The sequence below is a fragment of the Anolis sagrei genome, chromosome 4 (genome assembly GCF_037176765.1).
Source record: "Anolis sagrei isolate rAnoSag1 chromosome 4, rAnoSag1.mat, whole genome shotgun sequence".
Lineage (NCBI taxonomy): Eukaryota > Metazoa > Chordata > Lepidosauria > Squamata > Dactyloidae > Anolis > Anolis sagrei.
The window spans coordinates 204,162,955-204,189,924 of record NC_090024.1 but is presented as its reverse complement, the minus strand read 5'-3'; the positions used below and the strand labels follow the sequence as shown (position 1 = coordinate 204,189,924).

The window sequence follows — 26,970 nt, the reverse complement described above, 5'->3', positions numbered from 1 at the left end:
TGATTTTTTTTCCTTTCTCTTTTCCGGCTTGTGGCAGAAGACTTTATTGAAGAAGGTAGGCTTATATACTCATGACAACGGCCATAATATTTGGGGTTAGTGATGTTTCTCATTCAGACAGAACATAATATCCTTTTCATCATTCAGTGTAGCTAAGCTATCTGTAAGTTCAGTATCTGATTGGAGGTGGGGGGGGAGGGGTCATCTGAGCCGTGATTGTGAAGAAAGGGGAGGCCTTCTTTGTAGTGGCACCCAGTACATACAATTTCTATTTCTATTCACATGAGTTTAGGCTTCCTCCTATACTTATGATCAACTACTATGTAGAAAATTTTCTGTTACAATAAACTTTCACTTAGGTGTCCATTTTATTCCTGCTCTCTCTAATGCTTCTGGTGGTTCATCAGCACTCTTTGACAAAGAAAGTTAAGGACCTTGTTGAACTACAACACCTATGATTCCATAGTAACATTCTGCTTTAATTCTGTAGTGTAGATGCACCATTAATTGCTGATTTACTTGACTTTTCGACAGTTATTGCAGAAAGATGTATTATGATGTATTTTAACTGTTGTAATTGTTTAGAAGGGAAGACTGACTGACATCTTTTTTGAATAAATAAACAAAAACAAACAAAAATAAACAACTGTAATCGAAAAAATTAAGCTAACCTTAAAAGGGCATATAAGGAACACATTTATTCACCCAGGTTGATTTCTTGAGAATGCCATTTTAACATGCCAAAAGACTATGAAAAAAGTTTGAATAACTGGATTGTTCTTAATTTTGTTCTATGAATACCTAAACGATTACTTTATGCATCTAAGCGGACTATTTAAGTGCAAATTGAAGTCAAACCAGCTCATGGGAAAACAAGTGTCAGATAAGCTTTCTGTTACTTGCAAAGATTTGCTAGAAGCTAATTGGTATGTTTCATTTTTACGTGCACACTGCTCTTATGTGTTTGAATGAAGACATAATTAGTGATGTCTGCTGCGAATGTACTCCTGGCCTTAATATGCTGTTGCTTCTGCTAATATCTGATTTCACAAATGCTTAGCACCAGAAAACTGGCTATTGGCACAAATGTGAAGCAAAAATCAGCACTGATTGAGAAAGCCATGCTATCTGTAGAAATATTAGTTTGACACTACAGCTTTATGTGATCCCTTGCTAACCTTCTTTACTTATTCCCTTTCACTCCCTCTGGTTTGCCCTGGTTTAGAAGAAGAAGAATGGATAGAGGTGGAAGACGGTAGTAGAACATTTCTGTTCATTTTACTTTATTGCTGCTTATTAATGATACAGAATATTCCTTGCTGTTTTGTGCATGAGACACATATCATATTTGTACTGTGCATCAGCATGCAACAGAAAGCTAAACAGATTTGAAAGTTATTCCCTCTTCCAAGGGAGTCCAAGGGAAGAAAGTCTAAGGCTCTCTAATAGACTATTCTCAATGTGGCACCAAAATAATTTCCCAGATTTTTTGAACAAGTACCAACATTATTGTTGTCCCACTTTGGTAGGAATGGTCCTGATTAATCCTCTGCCATCCCACATTTGCAATGTTCATATTCATACATAAATGATTCGTGCTACATCGAACCAATTGGCTTTTTGGTCCAGCATCTGATTTTCCCCTTCCAGAAGCTTCAGGGAGGCACACTAAGGCTAATCAACTGGAAAGGCACTGAAATAGACCACTTTCAGGGTCCTTCCACACAGCCCTATATACCAGAATATCAAGACCTTCCACATAGCCCTATATCCCAGAATATCAAGGCTGAAAATCCCACAATATCTGCTTTGAACTGGGTTATCTGAGTCCACACTGCCATATATTCCAGTTTAAAGTAGATTTTGTGGGATTTTCTGCCTTGATATTCTGAGATATAGGGCTGTGTGGAAGTTCCTCAGTCCTCCACTGTCCTACCCAAACTCTGGTGGCCTCATGAGGTGGAAGTTGTTCTGCATTGTGGTCCTGCTGAGGTGGGTAGAAGAGAGAGCAAGAGGGTGAAAAGAAGGGAAAGAAGAAGGAAGGGGGCTGCTTACAGCAATAAGCTGAAGCTTGGAGAAGGTAATCCTGGAGTCTCTTCCCATGATGGCTGAAACACAAGGCAGGTGAGCAGGTGGGTGGCCACCTTGCCATTGGTTGTCAGAGTGGGGAATTGAGCTTCTGAGGATTTTGGTATCTGTCTGGCATCCTGGAAAAATCAGTATTGTCATTCATTAGCCATGTTCTGTCTCCCATCTTCTTTTCTCCTTTGGGAAGCATCTTAATTACTTGATTTCATGATCTCAGATAGAATGCTCCCCAGGACATGAGAGAAGCCTCCTACAAGGATGGTAAAACATCAAATATCCAGGCATCCCCTGGGCAACATCCTTGCAGACGGCCAATTCTTTCACACTAGAAGTGACTTGTAGTTTGTAGACTTGTAGTTTGTAGTTTCTCGTCACTCCTGACACACACACACACACACACACACACACACACAAATAGAAGTAAAATAATCAGATCTTAATGTTTAATTATTTCATAGAACAAGAAGAACAAGAAGAACAAGCAGAGGAAATCAAAGAAGATGCAGAGGAAGTCACAGCTGAAGGCACGTATTGATGTCATGGAGAGCTAGCTATGTCTTATCAAAATATAGAAGATCAGACCAAGGAGGTGCAGCATCAATGATGAAAATAGGTCAAATTTGGACCTGGGATGCAGTGATGAAGCTACAATCTGTCTCCCCATCAAAAATTGAACTGTTTTTGGTGTAGTCAAGTGCTCTGATTTTTATAACTCTGAGATCGTATCATCCTCCATCCTGTAGATTCTGCTGTTGTAAAAGGTTGGGGGCAGAGAGGACATTGCTTTGCTTTCTGTAGTTGCCAAATACCAGAATAACAGTAATGTAAACCTTCCCAGCAATGAGTGAGTGAACTATGAAGCATGCTAGGAATGATATCAGACCCAGCTTAGAGGAAATAAAACATATCAAGAGGGAGCCGGGATTCTAGACAACTTCATTCATGTGGCAAAACTCTAATCAAATTTCTTTGCCCTTCTTTTAAAATAGAACAAGAAGAGCAAGCTAAAGAACCAGAAGAAGGTAAATGAAATGAGGACTCTATGTGTCTCAGGGCCAATATAGGAACAATCTTTTTGAATTGATTCTGATCTTGACTGTTAGGGTTACCAAGTTGATCTTACGATACAGAAATTTCACAGAAATGAACCTATAGATGTATAAATTCCTTAACCATCCCAGCTGTATTAAAGAAGATACTCGAATTCCCCTTCCCAGCCATATTTGGGGGCCAGAGGTGGTAAGGCAAGGGACAAATCCTTCATCTCTCTTCCACCTTTCATTGCTTTAGAAAATCTAGGAGATAAATCTTTGTCCAGAACCACAGCAAATAATATTATATCCCAGTCTTTGTTCAATGGCGTATTTGCATGGAGGAAAACATTAACAATACACACTATAAAATTAACTCCAGAAGTTATAAAAAAGAGTTTGAAAACTGTAGTATAACTGGGAAACCAAAATAATTTCTCCTCCTAAAACCAGCATAGGCTTTAATGGAGCCAGTGGAAAAGTAGGAGCTGCAATCTCTACAGATAGAGCAAATATTTTTTTCTTCTGAAATGTTCATTTGGTTTCTTTCAGGGGAAACTAAGCCCAAACCCAAGTAAGTATGCATATATGTATATATACTTTCGGCTTTTTGTTATAGTATAAGCGTAATTGCTGATGCAGTTGTAGAGAAGAAGGGAGAGAAGCAGTAAGTGCAAACTTACTGGAGAGAAATTAAAAGACAGGTTTCAAAACTTCATGATGGAACTGGTGACTCTATTAACTGGAAAACACGGTCACCCTGTTTTACAATCTGCCAGGTGCTGTTTAAAACTGCAGAGCTCTATTAAATTCAGAAATCTTTCCCCATTTACTTCAAATTGCTCTTGCATAGATTTTCACAATGTGAACTAGAATTGGGCTGGGGGACATAATGATTTGCCCAATACTATTGAATAAGGGTTGGACTTTTTGTTGGTTATACATTGCATTTCCCAAATCTGTTGGAAATACATCCCTGGATTTCATGTCAATATGTGAAACTACAGATATTAGTGAATCCTGTTATTTTCCATGGGGTGAATTATGAAGAAACTGTAGCTTGTATAAAAACCTCTAAGTGAATAAGTGAAACTTTGGATGAGTGAAACCACATATATTAGTTTTGCAGATATGGAGGCTGCACTGGATTTTAATGTACCTGGCATCCTGTGGGTTAATTTCAACAAGAATAGACTCATTCAGTCAATTGTTTACAAATTGCCACCCCTTTCCTGAAAAAATACCCTAAAAGCATGATGTTGAAAAAAATGCATAAAATACAAAAATTTGATTACAAATTGCTCAAATAAAAACAAATTTATTACAATGAAACAAAAAACTATACAACAAATTCAGTAGAAAAACTGGGAGATAAAATTTGAACTCGTATCAAAATTTAGTGAAATAAAAAGCTTTTAGCAGTTTCTATGGGACTTAAGAGGGAGGGAGTCAACTCAATGGGACTAGGAAGGGAGTTCAACAATTAAATATTATTATTGCTTTTGATATAGAGATAATGTAGGGCCCTGCTAAGTACTCAGCAGATAATTCATGCCAAAAGTGTTGTAGCAGCTTTGCTTAAAGACACTTGTGTTAATGTCTTCTGTTTACGAGTAGTAACCTGCTGGATAAGTGACCCTGGGCAAACTAATAGGACAGCAATGGTAAACCACTTCTCAATAAATCTTACCAAGGAAATCCCATGAGAGGATTGCCATACATCAGAAATGACTTGAAAGAACACATACAAAAATGAGCACCCAGTTTATAAAAAGTTGGGCGTGAGTACATGTGTGTGTTTGTGTTATGAGGCCCCATATCTGGGCCTACACTGCCTGCTTTGTGGCACATTCCCATAGACCATCAACTCTATCATTATGTCTGGAATCACGCTGAAACAGAACACCTTCAAATTTAGAATTGCACCCCATAAGCAAAATCCATCATAATATTTTTGACAGGAAGATGGGCCCTCCTAGACAATAGGACTCTGCTTAAGTACAATGGTAAATCTGGCACTGATTATAGTATAATAATCAAAAGCTAGAGTCCCATACTAGTTTACCTGAAAATAAGTTCCAAACTCTGTAACTCTACAACCTCAGATTGGATACTTGTAGCTCCCTAAATATTCATGGACTCTGGTTCCCATCACCCTTGACCCTCCTGGACAAGTCTGATGGAATCTGGAGTACAAAAAGTGCTAATAATATATATTGTATACACATATAATCCCTAAGGATATCAGATCGGCACCCTCCCTTTTAATATTTCAAAAGAGAGTCAAGACTTGGCTCTTTGAGCAGGCATTTCCAAATACAGTGTAATAAACATAGGAAAATTGAATGGTTGAATGATGATTGGACAATGTTTTAATAGGAGACCCTAATGTTTATGTTTTTATTGATTTTGTTATGGTTTTATTATCTGATTGTTTTTATTGTGCTGAAATTGTATTTTATGGTCTTGGCACCAATTGTAAACGGCCCCAAGTCGCCTGAGGGCTGAGAGGGATAGTATAGAAATATGGTAAATAAATAAATAAATAAATAATATTATAATGTTATACTATAATACTACTAATAATACAATATAACAATTATATATTTTATATTACATGCAATATTACTAATAATATTACAGTATAGTGGTGTAGTACAATATGGGAATGTATGGTACTAATATTGTGCTATGCTAATAATATAATATGTTGTATTTACATATCACTTGTAAGCCACTCTGAGTTCCCTTCGGAGGGAGAAGGGCAGCATATAAATGTCGTAAATAAATAAATAAATAAATAAAAAGATCTGGGAAGTCATAGGTTTTTCACACTTGCTATTGAGCTTAATCGATGGATGGATGGATAAAAAGATAGAAATAAGTATAGTTAATACAGTCTTTGAAAATAAAGAATTAACTGCTTGCAAATAGACAGACACTGGGAAACATGACAGGCTGTAGGGACTAGAAAACAGATATGGTATCTCAAGCATAGCATTCCCACCCCAGCATGCCCAGAGATGAAGTTGTTACAGCTGCTCACTTAGATATATAAGCCTAGTAAAGAAAAAATAAGACCACAGTGACAGGTGTGGTCATTGTAAAAAGCCTAGTGACCATGATGACATTCCATACGGCGCCCTTCCATGAGCTATAAATTGTCCCCTTGACTTGGAACTGACAACCAGTTTACATAAAATGTGCATCATGGGTATTGAGATTTGTTATTATTGTTGTTATTACTGATTTTTATTGTTATTGGGTTTAATGTATTTTTCATTTTAATTGTGATAGAAGGTCTTTTCTATGTCCTAAAAAAACACTCACAGAGGCTCTGATTTTTTTTTTAAAAAAGATGAGTAATGCCTCTTAATATTACTAACTATATATTGCATCATCGGCCATTTGGATGCATATGCAATTATTATTTGTACATTAATTGTCCACTCTAGGTATTGAAGAATCCATGAGAATAGTATTCTAACTTTTTTTTCTTTTTTTTAAAAAAGCCTTATTGATACCACCTTTAATTGGAAAGAACAGGCGATAATGGCACACAAGAGGCACATCTACACTGGCTACTTGATCTAAGGCCAGTCCAGAGCAAGTGACTACACATTCCATCCACAACCTATAGTAGAGTCTAGCTGGACCAAGGCTGTTCGGCCTCACTGGACCATCATCTTACCATATGAATTACTATCACCACTGCCAGACAGCCATAGAATTCCATGAGAGTTTCTGGACATAGTGCATGCTCCTTACTCATCTCAGCAGAGGTTCCTGTGAGGAAGAACAAAGGGATGATTCCTGATTAGTGTAAAGAAAAGGCAATTGTGGCAGTGCCTTTTCTAATCTTACTGTCCACATTGTACTTAGGTCACAATATTACACTAGAGCTTCAGCCAAGCTCCAGCTTTTCTAAATGCAAGGCTAAATCACCTTAACCAAAGTAGACATGCCCAAGGGCTCCTGAATGATTTACCCTAGGGGCAAGCAGTGAATAAATGGGGGAGTGAATCCATTTTGTTTTAAAGAGGCTCATCCTTCAGCTGCTCCAGGATGTATAAGAGCTGTCTCAGTCCTGAAATATGGAAATATGGCTCAGCATCTAGATCAGGCCAGAACAACCTATTGCCCTCTAGGTGTTTGGGACTCCAACTCCTAGAAGTTAGCCAACTTGTCAAATGGGCAGAAATTCTGAGACTTGAAGTCCAAAACACCTGGAGAGCCACAGGTTGTGCAAGTCTGATCTTCATAAAACGCTCATGAAAGCAAGAGATTTGTTGTCTCCCATACATGGTTTGATCTAATTTTGCTTGTTGTTCTTTGCCTTCAAGCTGTTTCCGACTTCTGACAATCCTAAGGTGAAGGTGTCACAGGATTTCTTGCCAAGATTTGTTCAAAAGAGGCCCAGAGAGCATGACTGTCAAAGGTCATCCAGAGGGTTTCATAGCTGAGCGGGGATTTGAACTCTAGTCTCCAGACCTGTAATCCAGTGCTCAAACCAATATACCAAGCTGGCTCATGATTAAAGCGATCTATTTATATGGTGAAACTCTTGCTGTTATTCTATTAGAGAGCCTGCATAACTAAATGCTTGCCTCAAAAATGATAAAAGCCAAGCAAAATAAAAATATAGAAGTCCTGCTGCAATTGCTCACTGCATTATGGCTTGCTGGCTGCGGCAGCAGTGGCAGGCAGAGGCTGTGTCAGCACCACAGAACACTTACTGTTGGCATGGCTGGTTGGCTTTTAAGGTGTGGTTGAGGGGCATTAAATATTATAGCAGTGGCACCATAGTTTTCAATGTAAAAAAGAAAAATGTACGAAGTTGTAAGTCTAGCTGATGACATCATAAATACCGAACAGGATGCTAGCCATTGTCTTGGCCACACTGGATTGAAACTTAGAAACAAACTCTTTGAAATTAATTGGATTAAGGGTGACTACATGCTTGGGTCTGCTGTGAAAACAGAGATGATGTCAATCAACACTTGGGTTTATAAAAAGAGCTCATCTGAAACAGAAGTTAGGTGCTGTAATGTCAATGTGTTACCTCTTTATTTCCCCATTAATTTCAGACTCTTCATGCCAAATCTGGTACCTCCAAAAATCCCTGATGGAGAAAGAGTGGACTTTGATGTGAGTATTATCCACTGCCACCTCAATAAACCCAGTTTTTATTGCTTTATATTCATTGGCAGATTGCTTTGCTTTTGATGCTGTGCAATAACACGATGCCTTTGCCATCTGTTGTTTTTTTGCCTTGTAGGACATTCACCGCAAGCGAATGGAAAAGGATCTGAATGAACTGCAAGCCTTGATTGAGGCCCATTTTGAAAACAGGAAGAAAGAGGAGGAAGAGCTGATATTCCTCAAGGACAGAATTGTATGTTGAATTGCAGCATATCACTTACCCAGTTGTTTTTATGATGACAAAGCCCATATCAGGCTATAGATTTAATAAGATGGTATATTGCTATCTGCCAGAGTAGTTTAAATGTTTTGTGACCAGATTTGGAAATGCCTAATGTTTATAGCTTTAAAAAACCCTGTCAATGTTTAGATTCCATAGATTATGGGAGTTGACTCTGAATATTATGGTTATTGGAATCTAGAAACTAAGAATGAAAGGCATTAATGAGAATGTGTTTTTTCTGTGATAAATATATTTTTCTTCCACCATTGATAAATAAGTGCCTTGGTAATCACTTGCACATTGTATTTACCTGACTGATTGATTGATTTTGTATACCTTCATTGTCCCAGTACTGATACTCAAGGTGGCTGATAGCATATTTAAAAACAATACAGATAAACAATTACCTTCCAACCATAAAACAAAGTATACTACATGCGAGACAGATAGGTGAGGAAAATTTTGGTTTTCACAAATAGAAATCTTTCATCACTTGAAAGTGAACCTCAGAGATTAAGATTGTTTGGGGAGGCCCTGCTCTCAGTCCTGCCTTTTTTGCAGGGGTGATTGGTGGGGATGAGAGACAGGGCCTTCTCAGTGGAGGCCCCTCGGCTGTGGAACTCCCTCCCCAGTGACATTAGATAAACCCCTTCCCTCCTGGCCTTCAGAAGGAAAGTGAAAATGTGGTTTTGGGATCAAGCCTTTGGAGAATAGTTGCTATGTAATAATAGATATGGAATAGGTGCAATATCTATTAGAATGGCTCTGGACTACGATTATGGATAGTGTGATTTTTAATACTGAATGTAATGTTTTCAAATGTTTAATATGTATTAATTTTAATTTTAAAGTTCATTAGAATTATATGTTGCTGTAAGGCATTGAATAATTGCCTATATGTAAGCCACCTTGAGTCCCCTTCATGGTTGAGAAAGGTGGGGTATAAATAGGATAAATAAATAAATAAATAAATAGGTGTATCACATGATTTGATCCTAAAGATGTAATCCTAAACATGCTTAGCTAGAGAAGAAAGAATATTGGATTTTATTTTTGAGTTCATATGCTATAAAACTAAAATTTACATAATTATGTTTTATAGTTGTACATGTAGCAGTAATAATAAAAAAATTCTCTCTTTCAAGTACATGTTCATGCAGGCATGTATTTCACCTAAGCAAAATTACAATGGGTTGAATCCAGATTCTGTCAAGGTTAGAGCAGAGTCAATAAAACTGAAGGGGTTTGAGTTAGTCGTGATTTGCTTGTTTTATTAATTTAAATGGATTTACTCAAAGCATGATGAACTCTGGATTCTACTTAGTATATTTTCATGATGGCATACATTTTCCCTTTCAAAAACATGCATACAAATTAGGAGACTATATCAAGTAAATTTACCTTTTAGCTATTGTTTTGATTTTCTTGCAGCTTTAGTGCCCTTTGTGAAAGTGGGAGAAAGTAGGGGAATGTTTGAGTAGAGTTCTTTTCACACCCAAATGTTGGAGCAGTGATTTCTATGGAATTTTAACTCTTGAAAAAATGTCTTCTGCTCTTCTTATGGATCTTGTGTGTCTTCATGTTCTGCCTCCAAATCAGTCTGCCCCCTAATCCCCAATATGCCTTTTTCCATTAAGGGGTCTGAACTAAGAAATTGTGAATGGCCATAGCTAATTTCCCGCTTGATAAATTTTGCAGGATGCAAAATGGGTGGATCATCAAAAGAGAAGCAAATAATTTGTTGATATGATGGATGCCCTCTTCAGCTTTACCTGAGTATTTCAGCTCTTGGGAACATCTCATACAAATTGTCCCTTGAGACTTCAGATCGCCCCAGGCATCTGGTGTGGTCACTATACTAGATGTTTATTGTTTGGTCCTTTGTGATAATATGTCCAGTTCTCCTTTTTAATTCATAAATGAATATTAGGGGTGTGCAAAATGTCATTATCAATTCATTTTTGGACCTAAATCATGAGATTTGTACATCCAAAGCAATATTAAGAAATACAAAAGGTGGCCACTCAAAAAGCTTAAGAGACTGATCTATGACTTTCAGATGAGTTATGTAAGTCTTGTAAATGGTTCCAGGTCTCCCATCACAGGTACCGCTTCTCCCTCAAAAGGGCTGGAGAGAGAAAACCCAAGCCCTGCTGATCTGGAGGCAATGCAACACCTCAGTTTAAAAAGTAACTTCTCCAACTTGAAGAGGGAAAACTCAAGTACTTTAAGGTGTGAATGGAGCAGAATTCTGGGAAATGTAGCTTAGGGCAGGGCCTTTTGAATTCACTGCCACAGGAGTCCTCAACTTCCCAAACTTCATTTCTCAGAATTCTACTTAGCATCTTGTGCTGCCTCCTCCACCTTCTCCATGTTTGTCCGCTAAAGAGATTTTGAAATAAAAAGGGATTGTTGGAAGTTGAATCAACCCTGTGAGGTAGGCAAAGTTGAGAGGCAGTAACTTCAAAGTTTGCCTAGTAGGTTTCTATTGTGATTGTGATTGTTATTATTTTAAAGGATGGATGGGCATCTGTTGGGAGGTAGTTAGACTGTGCTTTTTCTGCCTGGCTGAAGAGGATTGGACTCCACCCCCCCCCCTTGGAATTACTTAATGAAAAGTAATGAAGAATTTGTTATATGATTGTAGTTACGATACAGACCTCGAACGACATTTTATAAACACTTTACAAACTATTCTCCATGCCCCCCCTAATTCGGGGGGAGAAGGACAGGGTATAAATATAGGAAATAAATAAATAAATATTGAAACATTTTTTCATTGGTCACACAGGCCTAATGAACATGTATCCAGATCAAGATGTAGAAAATGAAACAATGATAATTCATTATATAGCAAAGAAATTGAGCATCTATCAATATGTTGGTTCCATATATACAATAAAATATTTTTAGCTCAATTTGATATATTTTCCTGAACCCTTTCAACACTCTGTATTTCTGACTGGGTCTGATCATTTAACAGACAGGTCTTTGGTTCTATATGACCCCATATATCATTCCAAAGGCTGTGGTTTTACTCAGATCATGGAGGCTTTCTTAACAGTTACTATTCACCTTGTATTCTTATGCAAAGCTCCATTGAGTGAAGTAGGACTTATTATGTACTATGTGGGTTTAAGATTGCAATCACAGTATTCTGTTTTTAATGTTGGAAGGTATCATTTGGATTTTCTAATTCAGCTGTCAAAAGGTTTCAATCCAACCTCGTTGACCGCACTGGTGTTTTAGCTTCCATCATGGAAGCCCGAGGCCATATAGTTTGAGTTCAGAGCAGAACACTTATTGGTTAACTATAAGATCAGAATCCCTTAAACAGTTGCATTGGACTTTTCCTTTTACAGGAACAGAGGCGAGCAGAGCGAGCTGAGCAACAACGGATCCGTAGTGAGCGAGAGAAGGAACGGCAGGCCCGTGTTGCTGTGAGTTGACCTAAAACCCATACTCCAGAGTGAATAGTCACTTCAAGGCTTTTGATAATTTTGAAAAAAAATGTGCTGCTATTCCTTCCTTCCAACCACAATTATTCGCCTTGCTGATTGCGCTCAGAATGTATGAGCTCATATGTGTTAGTATGGGTGCCTTTTCCCCATCAGTGGTCACCTCGATCCACCCAGGAAAGTCTCCTATACATACCAGGTCCTAGGGAGGCACATTTGGAAGCTACAAGGCATAGAGCTTTTTCGATCTATGCTCCAATTCTGTGGAACTCATTGCCTCTATATATTAGAGCAATGTCGGAGTTGCGACCTTTTGTAAAGGCGCTCAAGACTTGGCTGTTTGGTTGTGCATTTAAGTAATCGGATCAAATTTTGCCATAGTCACTGCTGAATGTTTTTATGTTGAATGTTTTTATGTTGAATGTTTTTATATTGAATGTTTTATATTGTGTAAAATAGTGTATAAGCTATTTAAAATTGTAAGTCGCTGCAAAACATAAGCTATTTAAAATTGTAAGTCGCTCGGAGCACTTTGGTGGAGAGCGACTAATTAAGAAATAAAGTGATGATGATGATGATGATGATGATGATTATGATGATGATTTCAGTGACTTGGAAATGAATGACACCAATGTCAAATGCTGTTTCTCAATCATCAGTTCCATGTGGGGCTCTTCACACTTTAATTGCCATTGCTATATCCAAAGTAATCCTAGGGGTTTGGAGGTTGGGTCAGGGCTCTAGAGATACCTGGATGAGAATTCCTAATGGTATAAACCAGAGCCTTCCAAATTGTGTGCTGTGACATGCTAGTGTGTCCCCTTCAGGGTGTAGGTGTGTCATGCAAATGTAAGGCGAAATCTCTGAAATTATGCAAAATAAGCTATAAATCATATCCCATACATTTCATTGTTACAGTTTAAGTGTGTGTGTGTATCTCTTATAAGAAGTTCATTTAACCTCCAGTTTGCTAGTAAAGCTGAATGACTGTGTCGTGAAATTGTGTGTCACCAACATGAAACGTATGGAAAGCTCTGTTTTAAACTGTGAACCCCAGGATTTCATAGAATGGACTTGTGATCATTAGAGTAGAATCGCAATGCTATAATCATGTACTTCAAAAAGTAACGCTATATCCCAAACCATTGCAGTCTGCATTAGGCATTCCTGTAAATTCTGTTTCTCTCTCCAATGGTGGATAATAGCTTCCATGTTGCCAAGGTAGTGAATCTACTCCAAGCTTAGCCTCATCTGTAATGGAGTTATCCAAGGTACTAACATTTATGCTTCAGATACATTGCCCCACTGATATGGAAGTCACCAGAAGGCATTGTTATCTCTCTGCTTTTCTGAAATGTCATTGTGATTCCCTCCTTAACAGGAAGAGAGAGCCCGAAAGGAGGAAGAAGAATCTAGGAAGAGGGCTGAAGAGGATGCCAGGAAGAAGAAAGCTTTCTCTAACATGCTTCATTTTGGGGGCTATCTACAGAAGGTATATGGGTTTTACAGAGAAAGTAAAATGTTGTATTGCTCAGCATAGTGTAGTAAGTCTGCATGTGGATCTTTGCTGAGCGGAGCCAAATACCACCCACCAATTAGGCAGGAATACATAAGTGTCTGGTTAAGCTGCCATGGCCAGCCATTAAAAAATGGCAGCAATGCCAAGACCATCAGAGAACTTGGGTGGATATTGGTTTTGATGTCATCATTTTGTGTCTGGCTAAGGGTATATAGTCAGACACCTACAAACCTGCTTTCCACAGTGTATGGAATAGTTCTGTGAGGGGCTTCAGAGTGTGTTCACTAAGTCAACAGGGAGGGCACTGAGGATGGAGAAATGCCAGTATGGGAATACCCATATTATACCAAAAAAGGAAAACTTACCCCTGTATATGTGGTAGTGCATGATCTAGAAAAATATGGTAAAGCTATGTGGAGAGCAAAGCTATGCTTCCATAGGCCTTAGTTGTTCTTTTAATACATGACTCCACATAACATTCTACAACCACAGTCCATGTGCTTGAAACAGTCAATGGTTGCAACAGAACATAGTTGCCCCTTCTATATTATGTATATTTATAGGATTTGTATATTTATAGAATTTTTACAATGTTTATGTGTTTTAATTATGCTGTAACCTGCCTCAAGGAGAGGCAGGTAAGAAATGAAATTATTGTTGTTATTAAGCTATTAAAGTGCAACAGAGTTTTTGTCATTCTTGCCCCTGAGGCACTTTTATATTGGTTTCTTTAGACAGAGAAGAAAAGTGGGAAAAAGCAAACAGAGCGAGAAAAGAAGAAAAAAATCCTCAGTGAGCGTCGAAAACCTCTGAATATTGATCACCTGAATGAAGACAAGTTGAGGTGAGAAAGGAAAGGAACAGGCCAGCTGAAGAGATTCAACTGATAGTGTGATCTTGTGAGAATTTGTTGGTGGTGGAACTGAGAGAAAGCTTTCCTTTGAGGATCTTCAACCCTGGGCAAGCTCATATTAGGCGATACAGCCTTTCACGCAGTTTTGGTCCTAGCTGTTTAGAATTTTATAGGTCATAACCAGCCCTTTGAATTGTAGCTTTAAGTGAACTGCTACTTAACAAAGTCATTTCAGTGAGGGAGTTACGTATGGCAATCATTCTGGTAACATTATTTAGACCTGCTGCAGTTTCTGATCAGTTTCCAGAATCAGCCCTATGTTGTTATAGTAATCCAAATAAGATATAACCAAGGCATGTGTCACTGGCTACGTCAGATATCCACTGGAGCAGACACAAATGACCTTAAATGATGACTGATATATATGATCACTCAAATGATAACTCATATATGATCATTGCAAGTCAAGAAGCAGTAATGTTTTACTTTATAATGATATTTTATGCATGAAGCCCAAAACTATTGCTGTTAGTTGCCATCAGGTAAAGGTAAAGGTTTTCCCCTGACATTAAGTCCAGTCGTGTCCGACTCTGGGGTTGGTACTCATCTCCATTTCTAAGCCAAAGAGCCAGAGTTGTGCATAGACACCTCCAAGATCATGTGGCCAGCATAACTGCATGGAGCACTGTTAAACTGCCATCAAGTTGACTTCAATTTATTGTGACCTCATGAATGATTGACCTCCAAGTTAGCCTATCCTCAACAGCCCTGCTCAGATCTTGCAGACATGGGGCTTCTTTGACTGGGGGTTCATTTACATGAATCCCAAAACCAGAGGTGGCTGAGAAGTCACTTCTGGACATCTGAAAAATGTTCAGGAATGCCCAGTCTTTATCATAGGATCAACCAGGTTAAGCCAGTCTAGCCCTGTGCTAAAGAAAACCCAGAGCAGTTCCACATTTTGGAAACAGTCTGAACAGCATGACCAGGTGCACAGGGAAAAGGGAATGGATTGGGCTACTGTTGTTGCTGTCACTGTTGCTGAATGGCAGTAGAACTTTGGCAATGGCAACAGTGAAAGGGAAGATAAGATGATAGTTACGAAGGGCTGAACTGTTTTAGGCACATCTGCACAATGTAGACTCTACCCAGCTATAGACATAGATCGGGCATAGAGCGTGTGGTTGCCTCTGGGGCCAGTCCAGAGTACCTTATTTCTGTTTCAGACTGGATTAAATGGCTAATATGCCCTGGCTTTATTATTAAACTATCTTTAAGGAATCACAATAGACAGTTAAGCCACTAGAGGGTGCGATGAGCACACACAAACACTAATTCATCAGGTAGACTTCATTGCTAATCCACATTGTCTCCTTTTATTCAGAAATCTTCATACTCATCAATAGGCTTATATCTAGCAGACCCAGTTCTAGTATCATAACTTGTGAAACTGGCATAAGTCAAAAGGCAGTCCATGTACATTTAAAGATAACTATTAAAGATAAGGAAATAAATTGGGTGGATTGTTGGGACTTTCAAGAACTTTGCAGACATTCCGAATAATGTTTGAAAAATTCCCCCACACAATATGGTATTACATGGGCTAGGTAAGGTGTCGTCTGGAGTCACACATGCCCCTTGGGATTTCTAACCCCCAGCCATGTCTTTGCTGTAAGTGAAGGTACTGCACTACAATGACTACCAACCCCTTAAGATTCGGCTGGGATGTGTTAGCAGGGTGTGTGTTTCGGGTTCTTTAGCACATCTGCAACGCGCTCTACGTGGGGTTGCCCTTGAAGACCGCCCGGAAGCTTCAGATGGTCCAGCGCTCGGCAGCCAGGTTGCTAACAGGAGCGGCACTCAGGGAGCACACCACTCCTCTGCTGAGCCAGCTCCACTGGCTGCCAATCCGCTACCGGGCACAATTCAAGGTGCTGGCTTTGGCCTATAAAGCCCTAAACGGTTCTGGCCCCACTTACCTCTCCGAACGCATTTCCACCTATGAACCGACTAGAACATTAAGATCGTCTGGGGAGGCCCTGCTCTCGATCCCGCCTGTGTCACAGGTGCGCTTGGCGGGGACGAGAGACAGGGCCTTCTCAGTGGTGGCCCCTCGGCTATGGAATGCCTTGCCAGCAGACATCAGACAGGCACCTTCGTTGCTGACGTTTCGGAGAATGGTCAAGAGCTCGCTTTACGAACAAGCGTTTGGATAGGCAATGCAACTAATTAAGGAAGACGGTAATTGAAACATAGGAACGGCACAATGACTATGAGAATGGATCTGACTTCAACTGAGGCGTTATATATGTTGTCTGTTGATTTGTCCTGTCTGATTGTTAATTGTTGTGGAGCGACGTCGTCGACCCTGTTGTTGTATTGTTGTATTTTAATTGCACTGTAAACCGCATTGAGTCGCCTGTCAAGGGCTGAAAATGCGGTATAAAAATGAAGCAAATAATAATAATAATAATAATAATCTGCATTCCAAGCAGACTGCTGGAAGCAGCATTCTGCTGGGCAACAATGTGTTTTAGCACATTCCCTGCAGTTTGGTGACAGGCGATAGAGTAGGAAAAGGTGTGAACCCTTGGTGGGTTACAGGTGATTCAGTGCCCTATGTTCAAGCTAGGACATTGCCCTTCACAGCATACCTCATCAAAGGAACAGGCTGAAATAGACATAGACATCTTTATTCATATTCAAGCATATCCCTTCACACTCAAAGCTCTTTAATGCTACATAGTTATAGACACCTTGATTCCTGTGGGAGCTTTGGGTGCTGCAGAAGGAAGAGAACAGTAGCCTCCACAATGCCCAGAAAATGTATATGCAAGTGTAAGGTGGGCTTATACTTGTGTATGTCTCTAACAGGAAACCAGTCATTGTTTGGCATTCTTTGGCAGAAAATTGGGCCCCCAAACATATCAGTTGCCCATTCTGTCATACATGCATGCATGTATATGTGTATAATCATCTGTATGAGTAAACAATTTATCTTCACAGTATGCACCCACACACATTATTGGAGTATATATAATCCATGTACACTAATAAAATCACTCACACAATTTCCATATTCATTTCCACACATGACCACAAGGCTGTATATATAACCTTTTCATCCACATGTACTCAAGAAGAGTGTAAGATGCAGTTTGGTATTCTTCAGGTGTGTTGGACTGTGTATGTAAAAATTGGCTACTACTTTGACTGATGCTTCATGTTTTCACATCAGGGAAAAGGCCAAGGAATTGTGGCAAAATATTCATGATCTAGAAGCTGAAAAATTTGACTTGCAGGAAAAATTCAAGAGACAGAAATATGAGGTAAGTTTGAATGACTGTTGGAAATTCTAGCTTTCTCAGCTCAAGCAGCTGAATGTAGCTTCGAAGACTGAGTTGATAGGGAAGTCACCTTCCATAGTCATTGCAGCAATGTCAACATAGGAGTTGACAGATGTTTGATATCTATTTGGCGTTGAACAGATTGTGTAAAAGATTGCATGGACAAATCCATTAGTGAGAGGGAGGATAATGCTTCCTGAAGGCGTCTCTACTTGGTCTCAGTAGCATCACAGGAGAGCCAGTCAGACTGTCACCATCTTTTTCACTATATGATCCCTGGATGGCTAGGATCACTTGTATGACTGATACAGGAAGCATTCTTTCCATGATCAATTAGTGTCATTTTCTCTGATGACACTTTGCCTTGATGAGTCATGTAAAAGCTTTTAGACTCCCAGTGATCCCTCCAAAGCTCTGATTTTAGAGGTGGGGGCATCTGAAAACATCCTTAGTTTAGAGGAGGTTGCCCACCAAAAGTCAAAAGTGCCATGAAAATTATGGAATTATGGAATTTTCAGTCGCAATAAGTGGACGTGATGCAACCTTCACAGAACAAGGATGAGTCCAAATGATCCACTCTCTGCACAAGCCTACTACTGTGCTACACAGTTGGGATAATTCACATAACTTCTAAATTAAAAGAAAAATGGCACTGAAACTGCATTAAAGTGAAGAAATCGTGTTAAAGAAGAAATCAAAAAGAGAAAAAAGTGGACTTGCTTATAATTAGCACTTTTCTCAATAATATTTTCTCTCTTTCTGAAAGTCTTTAAAAGCAACCCCATAACTAAAATAGACATACATTTGTTCCCACCATAGCTGTATCCAGGCTTCTTCCTTATAATTACTGTGAGGTTAACTCCCTTCTTTCTCCCAACGCAGAGCAAGTACAGACAAAGATGATTAATCTGACCTGTCTCACTTGGATGGGAGCCTAGCTTTATCTCCATTTGAAATTTACATCTGAAATCAGAAGTGAACGATTTCTTATATAAGTGGAATCAGATATGTCTCCACTTCATAAGAATCCAGCATTGTAGATTAAAATTAAACCATTAGTCCAGGCCTTTAAAGATCCAGTCCTACCCTTGTCAAGTGAGATATTGAAGGACCCCACAAGTCACATTGTAAATTACAACAGCCTCTGTCAAAGCTGGACTGCATTCACCCTGACCAGGAAATATTTATGTCCAGAAGACCATGCTTCAAAGTGCCTGTCTTGTAACCCCACCCGTTCAATCAATGGATGTAGTAGTAAAATACTGCTGTAACAATTGAACTAATCTGTATTAAAATGGCCTTTAAACATACATATCTTTATTCTTAGTAGCCATAGCAATTTTCCAATCACTATGTAAACATAGTGTATAAATTTGGGCCAAAACAAAAGTGCAATTGAAAAAACAGTATTTGACTTGAAATTCTGGAAGTGGGGAGAGAAGCAGCTGAAAATAAGAGGAAGGAGCTACTATAATAATAATAATAATAATAATAATAATAATAATAATAATAATAATAATAATTTATTTTGCCACCATCACCCCAAAGGGACTCAGGGCTATTTATATGGGGACCAATTCGGTCAAACAGAATTAATATTTAACACAATAAAATGCATATACAAACAATAATAAAAACATAAATCATCATACAACAACCAGTAGCCGAGCATAGTGGACATTTCAGAACGAAGGGGCAAGGTAAGGACTTGTGCAATACAACTGCAAGGACAGGGCTGATAGTAAAGCATAAGAGCCAGATGATAGCTGAAAGGGCCAAGTCAATAAATGCAATACAACTACAGGGACAATAGTAAAGTGCAAGAGCTGGAAATTAGTTTTGGCTAGAAGGGCCAATTCATTTAGTGAACCAATTAATCAAAGGCACATTGGAACATCCATGTTTTTAGATCTTTACAGAAATTGGACAGGTGGGTGCTAATCTAGCAATTATCTTTTCTCTTTAGCAGCATAGGTTCTCTTTTTAATGGTTTCCTGGACATTAAATGAACTTGAGATGTTTCTGGAAAAATTCCAAACACATACAAACATACTTTGATGGAAGAGTGACATCAATTGTTTAATGTTTTTTTTCTCCCTGTATGCTAAGTACAGAAATACAAGCAAAGCATCCAGAAGAGAAATAGTACCTCCCAAAGAGGGGGGGCTGACACTGTCTAATTTGATTCCCACTTCTTACCACTCTCCAAAAGAGAAAATTCACCCATTTTGCTATGCATAAGATGGTAGGGATGCTTTAGCTTGGCTAAAATATAAGCATGTAGATTTTATTAGCACATCGGTTTTAGGCACTCGGTCCCCGAAGGCAAGCAGATATAATGTAAGAGAGGCAGAGGCAAGTTCAACCTCTTCCTTCAAAGCCTTCAGCCAGAGCCCTTTGTTAAAATTATCCTTATTTCTATAAGTCAGCCCCACTGACTTGCATTATAATTAATGTGTTTTCCTTCCTCACCCATCATAATATCAAGCTGTTCTGAATTTTAGATTCTGATCCTTTACCAAACCCTTATGACATGATGAAAAACTGTCAGTTTATTCACTACATCATATCTCCTGATCCTGTTCACTGTTAGATAGAGCCCTACATCCTCATACCGGTATATTTATTTATTTACGACATTTATATGGCAGCCTTCTCACCCCAAAGGGGACTCAGAGTGGCTTGCAAGATATATATACATACAATATATAATATTATTAGCATAGTACAATATCAGTATTATATATTGTTATATTGTACTATACCATTATATTGTAATATTATTAGTAATATTACATGAAATATAAAATATATAATTGTAATATATTATTATTATTAAATTGTATTACATTATAATATTATAAATATTATATGTATATACAATATATTACATTACATTACATTATATTATTAGCATAGCACAGGAGACAAGGCAATATCTATAATCGATAATATTTTCCTTCCTCTAACTCTGACCAGATTTTCATACTCACTGCACGCTGTGATGAGTTAAGCAAGTAGTAAGTATGACCTATTCCCTGCAAATAGTGAAGCATGGAACTAGGTGTGCCAAAACTTGCTTGGAGTATTGCCTTCTTATGTCTCAGTAAGACCTGGATGCTGTCATGATCTTCTCAACATGGTCCTTTGGTATCTTGCATGGCTGTCCTGCTTGGCTTGTTAGGAATTCTAAAACTACAGTTCAGTTTACCATGGTTATCCAGGCACTCCATGTTCCCAGCCAGATCCTTTGACAAAGGTAAGTCAATGCAAGTGCTTCTGGGACAGTTATTTATTTTTGATTCTTACACAAGAAGTAGGAGTGAGGTGACACTTAAATTCAACAGTACTGAATTTCTAATTATCTACATTTGAACCTTTTGAAGGTATGCCTCATATAACTTCAGAAAAAGACCATGAAATAAATTGATCAATATATCATGTTTGAGCTGCTGAGTACTGGAGAGAAAGATGCTTTTGAAGACATATGGAGTCCAGGAACTACAGAACCTGTCACAAAACTGCAGCTTTATTCCAAGCTGCTGCTATGGCAAAGAAAATCCATTTTCTAGTCTGATTAGAGATACACCCTGAAAAATAAAACAAAATGAGAGAGAAAAGACTTTACTCTCAATGCCTTCATGTGGACAGAGAACTGCATGGACAGCAAAAAGCCACTCAAGAGTTTCACACAAGGAAAAGGATTGGGACAGAGATATACAAATATTGTCCTTTATGGTTATCAGTCCTAACAAGGAGCCCCCAGTGGTGCAATGAGTTAAACCCTTGTACTGGCAGGACTGAAGACTGAAAGTTCATAGGTTCGAATCCAGGGAGTGTGCGGATGAACTCCCTCTGACAGCTCCAGCTCCACATGCGGGGACATGAGAGAAGCCTCCCACAAGGATAGTAAAACATCAAAACATCTGGGCATCCCCTGGGCAACATTCTTGCAGACAGCCAATTCTCTCACACCAGAAGCAACTTGCAGTTTCTCAAGTTGCTCCTCTCTCTCACACACACAGAAATCAGTCATAATAAAGAGAATTCAGACAATTCACCAGAGCATTCATTTACATCAACAGTTACATTCTGTTTAATGTGTGCAGTCCATCCATGATCAGTCTTCTTTTCTTGCCTTCTTTGATGTCCTGAGACATAGTCCTTCTGTTTTCCACATGATGAAGTGTCACCGTGAAGCATCATCTATTGTCTATTTCTCTTGCAGATTAATGTTCTACGAAACCGCATTAGTGACCATCAAAAGGTGTAAGTACTTAGGATAATGTAACATCCCACTGCATTTCATGGCACTCAATGCACCTGGTAGATCTTCCACAATCACCCTCTTTCCCCTCACTTGCTTTTCTGTCCATGAAATACTTACCCATTGGGGATTTTTCATTATTCTCTGTACTCGGGTGTGCTTTATCACTAAATTTTTCTTTTCTTCCTTTTGTTCCCCGTTTCCACTCGATTACTAACTTTTGCTCCTCTGTTCTTAATTATTTGCCTCCTTTTCTGCTTCAGTGATCCATGATGACAATTTATTGTCATATCCTGTGCCTTCGTAATTATGTGATCACACATCTGGCTTCAGTGGAATTGATACTGTCAGCTTACTTTGCTCCCCCTCCAGATCTCATCCTGCCACCACTCCCCCGCCCCACCCTCCAATTTTGGTTTACTCTTGCTTTTTTAAAAAAATGCTTCTTGGGTTTCAAACGTATTAATATTTTTCCTTGCTTGAATTATTTAGTGGGTTCCATCCAGACAAGTGGTTAAATGTTTGCTTATTTTGTTATTGCACAAAAGAGCAAGACATTTAAAAAAAATGTCCATGGTGGCAACTCTGAGAGTTATTCCCCATGTTTTGATGATTTTTCACATCTTCAGACTTTATTTGCATAAATAGGATTTGCGCAAAAAACAAAAAGTGCACTTGAAGACAAAATACTGGTCATTTTGCTCTTGTGCAGGACTTTTTTGCTGAAGCCAATATTTGTTTGATGAGGTGTCTCAATGTGTCAAACTACTTTTTTCTTAATCAAGAGGACATTTCTGAATACTCTTTCAATCCCTGATCCAGACAACTATTCTTTGAGCAGAATGCTCTTTCCATTTTTCACCAGTTCCTCCTCCCTCCTCAAGACACTTGGATGCCTCTCATGCTCATCTGGAGTGTCTTCCAGTTCTTTGGAGCAGATTTTCAAGATTCGCAGGAGGGGACTTCAAAAGGATGGATTGATTAACAAAGATAATTAGCCCACTTTTTCCAGAGCTAGCAGTCTGGAAATCTGGATCCAATGCTACCCCCCCCCCCACAAAAGCCTTTCCTAACGTATTTTCTGTACTCTGTTTTGATTCCTATGCTTTTGTTATTTTTCTTTCTTAACTTGAATTCACATTTTCAATGCCACTTCTCACCAAGTTTTTTTAATTTCACTGTTTCTCCATATAACTCTTGCATTACTTTTCCATCTTTTTTCTCTTATCTCTGAAATCTCTCACCTCCTTATGGCCTTTGATCTTCAGTTTCCTTACTACAATTCTCCTTTTAAAGATGTGTCCAGGAAAATTCCTGGGGAAATGGCTTCTTCCATTGTGTGTTGCTGCACTGTTGATATCAACAATGTGACCCCCAAATTCTTGCATAGTAGTCCACACATAGAGACATATCCCAGTACCTGTCCCCTGAATTTGGTGTCACTCTTTGTAAACATTGTTGAATAACTCTTGCACTTCCCATCGTTCTCTTTGGTCATGGTGGGATGGAGAATAAAGGCTCAAAGAGGCTAAGGAGTCTGCTTGATATTCTACATATATTATTTCAGGATAGAATATGGTCATTCACTTGAACTCTTGTCAGGAGTTTTGATCACTATGTGGAAGATGCTTCTGTATATTAAAAAAGAGAGAAATATAGCTGTCTTGCAAAGTGATTGCACTGATAAAACTGTTGGACAGTTTATAAGTCCAGAAGCGAAGGGCTACATGTATAAGAAAAGCCTTGGATTTTTGCCAAGGGAGTGCACAACATTGTGGTGCTTCAAGTAGAAAGCAATATGGAAGCCTCTTCTGAGTGTGTCTACAAAAGCCTACTGGACTGGCAAGTAAATCTTACTTCAACATAGGCCATGGAAGCAGCATCCTCCCCAGCATCCAATGGACACAGCGTACCTTAAGCTATCCACATAATACACCTGTCTCTTCTCCAAGAGCTTCCTGTCTTCTCCCAGCATCCTCTGCTTGAAAGGACTACTACACTCTGCCTTATGTTAGTGAGCACATCAAGTCAAACCTGTAGGTTAGCCAGGATTTTTATATCCTATTTATATCTTGTTTCTTCTTTGTTCTCTTCTATGTGATTCAGCAAAGGGTGAGTAGCATGCTTTGCCCTATGGGATGATTTTTTTTTTGCTGTGCTGTGATTTTTTGTGCACCATTATGAGAAAAATGTCTTTATACACCATGCTTCAAATAGATACTTAATCCATAATGTACTGGATGTGGCTGAATAGAGATACTTTAGCACCTGGCAACCAAATCTCAAAAATGTTAGAGTGGTATTTTAAAACTCATGTGATTCTGACTAGCAGCTATTTCATGCATTATTTTACATGTGCGCATAAGAATGTGGCTTTTTAACTTGTTGGTGGTTTATACTGGCATCTCATCCAGTTATGCTGAAAGAAGTATTTTTATACATGCTTGCATTATTTATGTATTTATTTATTTATTTAATGACATTTATATGCTGTCCTTCTTACCCCAAAGGAGACTCAGAGCAGCTTACAAGTCATATGTACATACAACATACTGCATAAGTATGATCTGGTACTTCCTAATACAAGCAATTAATCTTTGAAGTACGGTCAGTTGTCTAAAAGGCCAATGTATATATGGATGGCATAGGCCAACTTTGGCCCTCCATGTGTTTTGGACTTCAACTCCCACAATTCCAAACAGCCAGTAGGAAGTCCAAAATACCTGGAGGGCCAAAATGTGTCCATGACCATATAGATATAGATATGTGTGTGTGTGATTGGTTGGGGGGGGGGGGCACCAAAAATACTCTTTGCTTGCCATTGAAAATTACCTAGGGCCGCCTCTGCCTGCCATAGACGCAGGTGAAATGTTAGGAGATAACACTTCTAGAACATGGCCATACAGCCTGAAAAACCTACAACAACCCAGTGATTCTGGTCATGAAAGCCTTTGACAGTACATTAAAAATATAAATAAATGCTTCCTTAAGTCTTATACTAGTAGAAAGGCAAATGATAAATTAAACAGAGAACTAAAAATGCATGAAGAAACGTTTTCATCCTAAAAAATTCTTATACAAAAATGAATCAACAGAAATTCTCATCTGTGACCTAAAACAAATACCGAAAGCTGAGGGCATGATTGGAAAGTTCTGAACATAAATATCATCCTTAATCTGACTGTAAGACAACCCCAGATTTAGAAACAGCTGTTTCCCTTTCTGAGAAGCAAGACAGATGCACAAGGCAGTCACAATGGGCTGGGAAGCAGGCAAAATTTTAGAAATTGCTTGACTGGCTCATCAACGATTTCAGCTGACACTAAAGCTGCAGCTAACATGACTTCATCAGCTGCTTTGGTGACTATGCATTCTTGCTCTCTGAAATGCTTTCCAGCTGGCTCATAGATGGCCAGACTCCAGGGCAGCATCTCAATTTGCAAAGGCCTCATAAGGAGGAATGAAAGGTAACTAGTAGCTATTAATGCTAAATGTTAAAATTGCATGAACAGAAGCATGCCTTATATGGGGTTAAGGAATGTGTCATTCCATCAGATGTTGCTAAATTGTAGCTCCATTCAGCCACAGATAATAGCAAGTAATGTTGGAAATGGTGGTTCCATGCATCCACAAATGATGGTTGCTGTTACAGCTAGAATTACTATGAGTATTATTATGAATATGAATACTTCCTCATGATCAGCTACAAGCACTGCTATTGAACACTGTTGCTGTTACTATTAACTTTATTTATCTCCTGCCTTTTCTCCCAAACCAGAACTCAGGGCAGCCTACATATTAAAACCAACAATAATATAGGTAGAACACAGAAAAGGCTTAGACTGTTCTAAAACTGAGGACATTTTTTAGTTTTCAAGAGACCATTATTCTACCCTCTAGTTTTCTCCAATCAGGCACCCTCCAGATGTGTTGGAGTACAACTCCCACAGTCATCTCCCAGTATGCTCAACTAACTGGAGATAACAGAACTTGTAGTCCAAAACATTTGAGGGAAACCATGTACAGCAAGGCTATTCTAGGTAGTGAAAGATGACTCAAGTCTGTAGTACAAACCCATATTGCTTATCATATCTGTTTAACTATCTTGCCTGGTGCCAATAAGAATTACAGATTAGTGAAAATACTGAGAATTCTTTAGCCATGTCCCAGTTACAAAACTATCTTTCCCAGGGCCTCCTGGAAGGGAAAGAACCATCTTTATTTCAGTGAAAATATGTGGTGTCTTAGGCTTAAGTTCCTTGAAGACATCAGAACCTGTCAATTCTTAGAAGGTAAGCAGGATCGGTCTGGGTTAGTAACAAGGGAGTAATGGAGTAACAGGTCAGATATTGAAGAGGAAGGCAATGGCTAGCCACTTCTGCCTAAGGAAATTCTATGATGTTCATGGAGATACCATAAATCAATACTAAACTTGAAGAGACATACATGTAAATTCATAGTGTAGATGTGGTTTTTAATTTCCAGCTTCTGATCTCCCCTCTTATTCTTTAATGTATAAAAATGTGATAGTGTTGCATAGTAACCACACTGCATTTGTATTGCCACTTTACTCTTGTTACACTTTATGTGAGTGTCACTGAATAAGGTCACCAATAAGAAAATACTCATTTGCTTGTTTGCTTTCCCAACAGCTCAAAAGCTACTCGTGGAAAGCCTGTGGTTGGAGGCCGGTGGAAATGAAAGATTCTTCAGATCTAACCTGTGGAGAAGGCAGAGTGGCATATTTCTGCTTTTGTCAGTCTTTGACCAAACATCTCATTACATGCAGCCCAAAGAAATGCACCAACTTTTCTAGATGTTTCAGTTCCAACTACCTTCCAAAGGTTTCACTCTGTAGAATGATTATAGCTGTGTGTGCAGCACTCTCATGACTTGGAGAAAACACACTATTTCTGTGTGGAAATTATTGTGTCACCAAAGTTAAGAATCTTGTGTCTGTAAATAAAGCAAATCATAAAACA

The 26,970-nt window shown here is 38.7% G+C and overlaps 1 protein-coding gene across 3 annotated transcripts; it reads left to right on the top strand.

Annotated features, from left to right (window-relative positions):
- The first annotated feature begins 35 nt into the window (after positions 1–35).
- On the top strand, positions 36–26,970 carry TNNT2 (troponin T2, cardiac type). 3 transcript variants are annotated; one of them, XM_067468103.1, is made up of 12 exons: positions 36–55; positions 2,547–2,612; positions 3,078–3,110; positions 3,672–3,693; positions 8,207–8,267; positions 8,398–8,514; positions 11,907–11,984; positions 13,384–13,494; positions 14,256–14,365; positions 17,613–17,703; positions 20,701–20,741; positions 26,641–26,970. In XM_067468103.1, exons 5-12 carry the CDS (start codon positions 8,214–8,216, stop codon positions 26,687–26,689), a joined length of 651 nt encoding a protein of 216 aa, XP_067324204.1. In that variant the 5' UTR covers positions 36–55; positions 2,547–2,612; positions 3,078–3,110; positions 3,672–3,693; positions 8,207–8,213; the 3' UTR covers positions 26,690–26,970. The 3 variants fall into 3 exon arrangements, with proteins under 3 accessions (XP_067324204.1, XP_067324203.1, XP_060628528.1); XM_067468102.1 differs by lacking the exons at positions 36–55; positions 26,641–26,970 and adding an exon at positions 21,950–21,982 and having other exon boundaries at positions 2,585–2,612; XM_060772545.2 differs by lacking the exons at positions 36–55; positions 2,547–2,612; positions 20,701–20,741 and adding an exon at positions 21,950–21,990.